We start from the raw sequence: 8,505 nt of genomic DNA on the forward strand, positions 1-8,505 counted from the left end.
TTCCACTTGACCCTGCCTGGGAGCCCATGCTCACCAGGTAACAGCCTAAATGACTCTGCCAAGGCGCCAGGACAGGCAAGACTATTCTGGTCTGCTTTGATGGGAAGATACCTCTAAGAAACCAATTGCTCTGGATCCCTTCTGGCAGGTTTCAATGAGCAACTCTAGGTGCCTGTGTTATTCTTGGGTCGCTGGCATGGATTCCACCCTGGCACGGTGCCATCTCTTTTATTTTGTCTGTTGCAACCCTGGATTTCCAGTAAGTAACTTGACCTGCCCTTCTACGCACAGGGGAGGAGCAACTGGGATTTCCCCACCTGCCCGGCATTCCTAGTGTCAGGGCAAGTCTGGTTGGAATGGGCTGTTCTCACCCCCTCTTCTTGTTCTTCGCAGTGGGCTGCTTTGGTTAAACCTATTCTCTCTGGCACGGGAGTGAGGGAAATGATTATTCCAGAGGGGAGTCAGCGACTTGAAGATCAAGTTTCTGTCTACAAATTCTCTGCCGAGAGCGAGGAGGGGTGAGCTGCCAGTGCCAGGCTGGTGCCCATTGAGCAATGCAGCAAGCGGCAGCCCTTGTTCTCACTGTGATTCCTCTCTGAGGCAGAGCAGAGACGCCTCTCTCACGCACTCGCTTCCTGTGCGTTGGGCAGGGCTTTGTGCAGAGTCAGTTTTGCTGTGGTGGCGATGGTCGGATGCGCTTCCCGTCTCATGCCATGGCAGTGTGACGCCATGGGAGCTCACGGGCAGGCTCTTACTCGGGCCGTTTACCTCCAGCACCAGCAGAGCTGAGCTGTGTGTGCGAGAGGAGGTGAGCACAGCCCCAGGCCGCTCGGAGGAGGCCTCGGGGACCTCGTCACAGCAGCCGTGCCCAAGGCAGCACATGCCTGCCATTGTCATCCCACCGGGGACGCCAGGCCCTGCTGGTATCCGGCCCTCAATGCCCCTCCTCCCCCTGGACTGGCAAGTCGACTGCTCCCCACAGTCCTGCAGCTCAATAGCTGGCTTCCCCGAAGGGGGTGGGACCGGCAGGCCGGGGAGCTGGGGTAGGGAACCCCCTGGGGCCCATAGGGCTCTTCCTCATTAACTCCAGGTTGTGAGTTTCTGTCGGTCTCAGTATCCAGACCCACTCGTCCGCATCGTACCAGAGCCCCTGCCAAGCCAGATGGCACAGAGTATGCTTCCTCGTCCCCCAGGGACCCTAGCAGGCAGGGCTGGAGGGATCCTAGATCTCCACCCCACCGTCCCCTTCCCTAAGCCTTGGGAAATTAATACAAAATTAAACGAAGCAAAAAAAGCAGGTGGGCGTGGGCTTTCACTCCCCCACTAGGGTTGCCAACCCTCCAGGATTGTCCTAGAGCCTCCAGGAATGAAAGAACAACCTTTAATTAAAGATTATGTCATGTGATGAAACCTCCAGCAATACATCCAACCAAAACTGGCAAACCTCCCCCAGACCAGTGCCAAGGGCCCTTCAAACAGTCGGGAGAGGTGGGATCCCTCCGCTATGTTTTGCTCATTTAATCTGAAGTCACCTAGTAACAGAAGTGCTGACAAACCGCAAGGAGTCTTGTTGAAATTTCTGGCGCAGAGTTGAGCGTTGCTTTTCCTCCCCGCATCAGCACGTTATAAACCCGTCCCATATCCAAGAGAGAAGACAGCAGTCGAGAACAAAGGGTGGGGCATGCTCTCTAAAGTGAAGGCGGGTAGGGCTGCGGTCCAGAGTGAATGATCTCGTCTCTGTTACAGAGCTACGGTAGAATCCTGGGTTCTAAAGCAAGCGATGTGCCACATTCTAGCACACGGTCCCACGTTCCAAAGTCATGGTCGGGGGAGGGCTCTGTTCTAGAGCAAAAGAGACCCATCTCGTCCTTTCAGCGGTTAACGTGGTCTTCTCAGCTCGGTGTAAACACTGAAGTCGGGGTTCTAGAACTTGGCCAACAGTTGTGTTCCCCACAATGCAACATTCTGGGCACAAAAAAAGGCAGCCTTTCCCACTCTAGAAGCTGGGTTCTAGAGTAAACGCCGGGCGTAGTGTAACGGGCATGATGCAGCTGAGTGTAACGCTAGGGACCTGTGCTCTCTTTGTCCTCCAGCAGCTGTATCTGATGAAGCAGGAGCTGCAGTGAGCCAGGGTGGAGTCCTACTGTGAGAGGGAGAGAGCCCTGCGCATGCCCGGCGACCTGCAGCCACAGGCGGATGAGCTGCTGCAGCTGAGGGAGGAAAACGAGAAACTCCGGTCACTGGTGGAGCTGGAGACTTTCAGCCTGGTAGAGTCGCCCCCTTCCCAGCTCCCTCCTGTGGGCAGTCCGGGAGCCACGGGGTGCATGGTGGGAACAGGGTTCCTGACCCTGGGGGAGCCCTGCTAACCAGTTGCTTGGCCAGGTGCAGAAGGATATCCTGGAGCAGAACCTGGATGAGGCTCTGAAGGGCAAACAGGAGCTCCTCAATCGTATCCACTCGCTGAGGGAGCGGGCAGTGATCGCTGAGAATCAGCACAAGCAGGTCAGAGCTGCCAGGCCAGAGGGACTGAGTTACTTATTGGTAACAGGTGCTGGGGGGGGGGGGGGGAAATCATCCCTAAAAAGGGGAGTGGATCAAAGACAAACCCGAGGTTTATGGAGCAAGGCATGTTCTCACAACCTCCTTCCCCACACCATGGGGTATCGTCTTCTGGCTGGCCTTCCTAGTCTAATGCCTGGCCCCACTAAGCACATGGGTGAAAGCCCTGCCTCGCCACACAACATGGAAATCTGGCCAAGGGGGCCAACAAGCTGGCCTATGCAGGAGGAATTCTTTGGGGACTGCAAGTAACCTTGGGAGACCAGATCCAGATCCGTCTCCTTGAGTGTGGGACAACTGTTCTTGGGGGCTTTCACCTGGCTCCCTCCTGATCCTGCTGCCCGCCTGCCTCTCTGTGTGTCCCTTCAGTACTGGGAGGAGAAGGAGCACATCCTGATTGAGTGCCACAAGATGAAGGTGGATTGTGAGATCTACAAGGAGAAAATGAGTGCCTTGCAGGTGCAAGTGGCCGAGCTGCAGAAGGAGCGAGATCAGGTATCCGGGGTCCGCACTCGCCTGACTGGTAGGTGTGTGGAGGCCTTTCTCTGTATGGGAGTGGCAGATTGCATGTATATCCCCTGCTCAGGGGGTGTCTCCCGCTGGGCCTGCTCCACAAAGGATGCAGTTCTGTTACAGCCCCCAGTACAGAACTGGGCTCTTTAGCTCAAGCTGTAGCGGCTAGTGCTGTCAGCTCTGCAGGTCCCTGGTTCAGACCCTGGTGCTGAACAAGCTACCCACACGTGCACAGACTGATTTTGGGGGCGTTCTTTGGCCGGTGTCATGTAGGGGATCAGACCACACGGTCCCAGTGGTCTCTGCTGACCTTGGGATGGATCAATCTACAGTGAATGGAGATTCTTCAGCTCGCTCGGCTGGTGGCTGTTTGGAGCCCAGTGGCCATGAGGCCCTTCCCTCGTGCTGGCTAGCCCGGGTGCCCGTTGTTTGTAGTCAGGGCCTCCTTACGCTTCCCCCATTTCTCCGTGAGGCCGTGCAGCCCTGAACCAGTCTCTCGCGCTCTCTGCCCCGACTACACTGTCAGTGTCTGCCCCTCCACACCCGGCTGTGCCTCGCCCAGGGATCGCCAGCACTCTGCTCCAAACCTGCCGTCTCTGACGTGTTTGTCCCCCCAGGCTTACGGCGCGAGGCACACGGCCCAGCTGGAGATCTCCCAGAGCCTGCTGGAGAAGGATTCCCTCCGCAGGAAACTCTTTGAGCTGATGGACCAGATCTGTGAGCTGAGGAAGCAGGCCAGCCAGCAGCAGGCGGAGCTGGCCAGCAGGGTGCACGGGGTGAGAGACTGGGGCCCTGGCACAGCTCCTGGGGAGCTCTTTGTGCTGTGAAATCCACCTGGTGCCAGTTGGTCCTGTGCCCAGCCCAGAGGCCAAATTAAGGCTTTTTGGCCACCAGCCAAGACCCCCCCAAGAGACATGAATCTGACAGCAAAGGGCACAAACTGGGATCCCCGTGTCAGCCTGTCTGGTAACACCTGTCCCACACCCTCTTCCCATGTGGGAGTGCAGCCCTCATGGGCGGTGGGTAAAAACCACGGGCTTGGGGAGGCTAGCTCCTGGCCTGGCCCACCCCTTTCACCTGAGGCCCCACCCCCTCCCACCCCACTTCCGCCCCAAGCCCAGAGCGCCCCCCAGCCGCCAGTCTCCCCAGCCATGGGTTGCCCAAGTGCCCCCAGCCCCCGAGCACCTGCCAGGCGGCGCGAAGCCCCCCCCAGGCGGCGCGAAGCCCCCCCCAGCCCCGGAGCACTGGGCCGGCGGGTAGGCAGTGTGTGGCCCTCACCCACCCAGCCCCAGAGCAACGGCGGGATAGGTGGGCGTCTTGCAGTCCCCTCCAACCCCAGAGCACCGAGCAGGCGGGTGGTACATGGCCTCCCAGCCCCAGAGCACCCGGTGGCAGCCTCCCCCTCAGCCCGGGAGCACTCGGTGGCGTGGCCCCAGCACAGGGGCCCCCCGCAGCGCTAGGCAGCCCCGTCCCAGATGCCCTATCCCCAGCCGGCTTCCCTTCCCAAAAGAGGAGCAGCCTGCCTGGGCCAGGGCCCGCTAGTAGCAGGAGGGGGCCTTGGGGCTGAGCATGGGCAGGGCCACATGGGGCTGTTTGGGGAGGCACAGCCTTCCCTAGCCTGTTATACCCACTGCCCGTGGCCGCCCTATCTGACACCATTCTCTGTGCTGTTTGCTTGCTCAGCAGATGGAGGGGGAAGGTCTCGCTAGCCTGCAGCCAGGGGAGGAGACAGCGGCTGGTGTGCATGCATGCCATCTGCCCCAGGGACGACAGCCAGTGCAGCCTCAGTGTGTCCAAGGTGCGAGACCCTTCTTGCCTCCCCCAGCCCCTTGTCTTCCCGTGCAGCCCTGAGGAGGCTCCTTCGCCCCTGGCAGTTCCCCTCATGGCATGATGACAGCCAGAGGGCAGGGCCCACAAAGCCCTACTGCTGAGGGGAGGGCAGGACCTGCCTTGTTCTGGCCACAGCTCCGTGGGCATGAGCCTGGCACGTGGGGGCACAGGCGTAGGAATGAGCAGAGAGGTTAGCAATGGCCATTCACGCTGCCTGGCTCCTTCCCTTGCAGCTGTGCTCAGATTTCGGCTTGAGGACGAGCCACGAGCTGCCAGAGAGCTTCTGGTCGTGCAGCCCTCTCCCACCCTGTAAGCTCTCCCTGCAAAAGAGAGCCACGCAGGAGTGCCTAGAGAGCTCCCTCTCCAGGAGGTACGGACACAGTGGGGCTTCCCCATCTCTTCCAGCCTCTGCAGCATGGCACCATTGTATGGTACATGCTGCAGCCCTGGTTTGCATTGTTCCTAGCAGCACATAGCTTGCTGGGTGGGGCGTGGGGCAGAGGGTTGCTCATGCTGCAGGGCCTTCTGCTTTGCATTGCTCCCATGTGCCAGGCTGGATGTTCCTTTAACCACTAGCCAGGGCTGTTTGAAACCCATCCTGCTTTGGCTGCATGGCTCCCCCATCTCTCCAGCTGTGCACCTGGCAGCAGGATGCTGTGGGAGGGACACGTTCTTCTCTTCTGTACAAGCTGAGCTGCCTCGTCCCCTCTCTCCTGTCCCCTGCAGCAGCTCCCAGGAGTTCCTGGAGGTGGATTTCAGTCTCATTGCAGGGGAGAAGGCAGAGTCGTACGACTTGGAGTATGAGATGGTGGAGAAGGACAGTGGGTGTTTCCTTTCCCTACTGGCAACAAGCAGCTCAGAGCAGACTCTGTTGTCTGCTTGCACGACCCAAGGGCGTGACCCAAGCATCTTGTTTCCATGGGGAGCTGAGGGTCTCGTGACTTCGCCCTGTCTGTCAGCTCTATCCCTTCCCCCAGCTGATGCGCTAATTGGCCCACCATGACCCAAAGTCTGGGAACCTCTGCTGCAGAGCAGGCCCTCCCCGCCAGGTGCCATCACCACAAGGGTCCAGCAGCTGGAGGCAGGTGGTTCCAGGGGCTGTAGCTGTGCCCGGTGCAGCAGCTTGGGCGAGAGCTGATCTCTGGGCTCACCAGCCAAATGTGTGTGGTGCAGCAATGGACCCTGCCTCCTGCCCAGGCTGCCAGCCGCAGAGGGGTCTACGGAGGGAAGGGGCCTGTTTCAGGGTTTTCTTCATCCTCCTTTGCTTGTCCCTTTGCCTCCACTGGTTCAAACTGTCCTTCATTTCAGAGGGCAAAGCCTGGCTGCTTGACTTTGACCAATCTGCCTCTGAGAGGTACGTCACACGGCCCACGGGTTTCTGTTCCCCATTAGGGAGAGCACTCTGCCCTGTGAGAGCCTGGAATAAAGTAGAGTGAGGGCCTTATCCCTGGGATCTTGGTGAGAACTCCTAAGCGTCCAGCTCCGAAGACGCAGCTGTCCCTGGGCAGAGCTCCTGTTTGTTTTCTCCCATTCACTCGCTACGTGCTGCGCTCCCATCCACCAGCTCTGGCGTAGAGATCCAGGAGTGCTGCTCTCCCTCTGTTCAGCAGAGGGTCTGCAGCTGCCTTTGATCTAGTTCAAAGAGGACTGGATCCAGGGCTCCGACAAACTGGCCAGTGCCTGTCCCCACTACATGGTGAGCCCGCCTGGTGTCAGCCCCTCTTGTTCTCGCCCTGGTTCCCTCTAGGGCACGCAAAGCCTGCTGGACGTGGGGTTGGAGGCGTGAAAGCCCTGCACGCTGCGGGGATGAATCCCATCCTCCTCCTCGTCGCCATCAGCGAGAAGAACGCCAAGAAGCTAAGTATGTACCAGCACTCTGGGCGGAGATGGGTCCCCGGGGCCCCCAAGGGCAAACGGCTCCTGCTTCCTGGAGGCTGCTGGAGCTCTGGGGAACGAGGACCTGGGCCTACTCTCCCCTGGGTGCCTTGTGCGACTGCTGCAGCAGTTGAATCTCTGCGTGTACCCAGTGGAGGGGATGTGAATGAGTCACAGGGTCGCCCCCCCCCCGGGGTTGGCTGCACTAGTGATTTATGTAAAGGCATTCTAATAGCACCCAGCAGCCTGGCAGGGGTGAGCCCTTCCCCATTGCATTGCTGAGGGTATGTCTGTGCCCACCCCGGGGCCTAGAATCAACCCTGTGACCCCTACAGCCCCATTTCTCGGGGGGACCCCAGGCACTTCCCCAGGTCAGGCATCATCCAAGCTGGGCGCGGGAGGTAAAATGCTCAAGCTCAGGTGGTTCGTCAGTGCCCGAGCTGGGACTAGAACCCAGGAGTCCGGGCTCCCAGCTGCCCACTCCTGTCAAGGGTATTGTGCAGTCACTAAGCCATGCTTCCCAGCAGGAGGCAGGCCTTGACCCCAGGAGTCCTGACTCCAGCCCCTGCTCTAGCCGCTGGACAAACCACAAAATCCTGGCTCTAAAGTCACTGAGCGTTTTTCAAACACTGCCTCTTCGCTCGCTAGCCAGCTTTCTGCTGGTCGCAGGGCTCGGGGCGTCTCCCGCCAGCCCCGTGTCAGGAAGGCACTTTGCCTCGGAGCGACAGAGGAGCAGCTTCTGGACGGCGTGCGGAGGGAGGAGGCCCCGCTGGAGGAAGTGCCCTGCCTGTACGGCACCATCGCCTCCGCCACCAGGCGTGACCTGCATGCGCTGGTCAGCGCCGTGCGAGCAGCCGTCGCCGACGAGCAGAAGAAGATTGTGTGGATAGAACAAATCTTCACGGATCTCCCTGGACACAGGGTGGGGCGGAGGGGAACAGTCACCCTGGCAATTCTGCAAATGTCACCTATTTAAACCAAGAGTTTTTGCTTTGGGGAGGGGGAGGTTTGAAAGACCCTCTTACCTAAAGGGCTAATAGACTTTGCAGCGCTGGGTGAGCCTCCTGCCTGCCCAGCTGGCCTCTGCCCCGTTGGCAGAGAAACACAGTAACTCTAGTTAGAGAGAGAGAGAGGGGCTGGTTTTAATGCCACCCCTCTGTCATCGTGTGAAAGGGCAGCTAGGGGTGAGCCGGGGCTGCCTTTGAACAGTGTCTCTGGTGCCAGGGCGGGTCCCCGGGGTGGGCAGGGCACCTCTGCCTGGGCCACCTCCACCTGTTCTCCTAGCCTGGCACTAGCTGCTCAGAAGTGCAGTCGCCAGCCTGCCTGCGCAGGGAGGGAGCAGCAACTCTTGTAGGCCTTGCCATGTGCCCTGCCACGCAGGCTCCTCCCTGCCCGGAGCTGCCCCCACTGGTCTGCCCTGCTGTACTGGGTACCCCAGCTCCCTCTGGATCTCTCCGAGCCCTGTGGATAGCCGGTATCCAGGCCTGAACAGGGTGTGCTTGTTCCAGGGACTGTAAATTCTGTACATTTTGCTAAATTAAATCTTCTTGTTACTGACAGTCAGTGTGTGTTCAGACCCCTCCTGGCCCTCCCTGATGTGGTGACACCAAATCCCATGTACCGGCCCTATGGAGAGTGGGCTCTCTCAGCTCCTCCCCGGCTAGTTGGAGACTGCCTGGCAAGTGGGACAAAAGCCCCAATGTGGGGAGCTCCCAACAGCACGAGTCC

At 59.4% G+C, this 8,505-nt stretch overlaps 1 protein-coding gene across 1 annotated transcript; it reads left to right on the forward strand.

Moving 5' to 3' along the window:
- Positions 1 to 534: 534 nt before the first annotated feature.
- CARD14 (caspase recruitment domain family member 14) lies at positions 535 to 8,452 on the forward strand. Its single transcript, XM_084646697.1, is given in 10 exon segments — positions 535 to 2,123; positions 2,127 to 2,267; positions 2,383 to 2,502; positions 2,929 to 3,054; positions 3,690 to 3,895; positions 4,189 to 4,328; positions 4,641 to 4,870; positions 5,136 to 5,272; positions 6,650 to 6,763; positions 7,426 to 8,452. Coding segments are annotated over 10 exon segments (1,623 nt in total). The 5' UTR covers positions 535 to 2,042; the 3' UTR covers positions 7,754 to 8,452.
- Positions 8,453 to 8,505: the final 53 nt, after the last annotated feature.

Source organism: Lepidochelys olivacea (genome assembly GCF_965140295.1).
Source record: "Lepidochelys olivacea isolate rLepOli2 genome assembly, chromosome: 14".
Classification (NCBI taxonomy): Eukaryota; Metazoa; Chordata; order Testudines; family Cheloniidae; genus Lepidochelys; species Lepidochelys olivacea.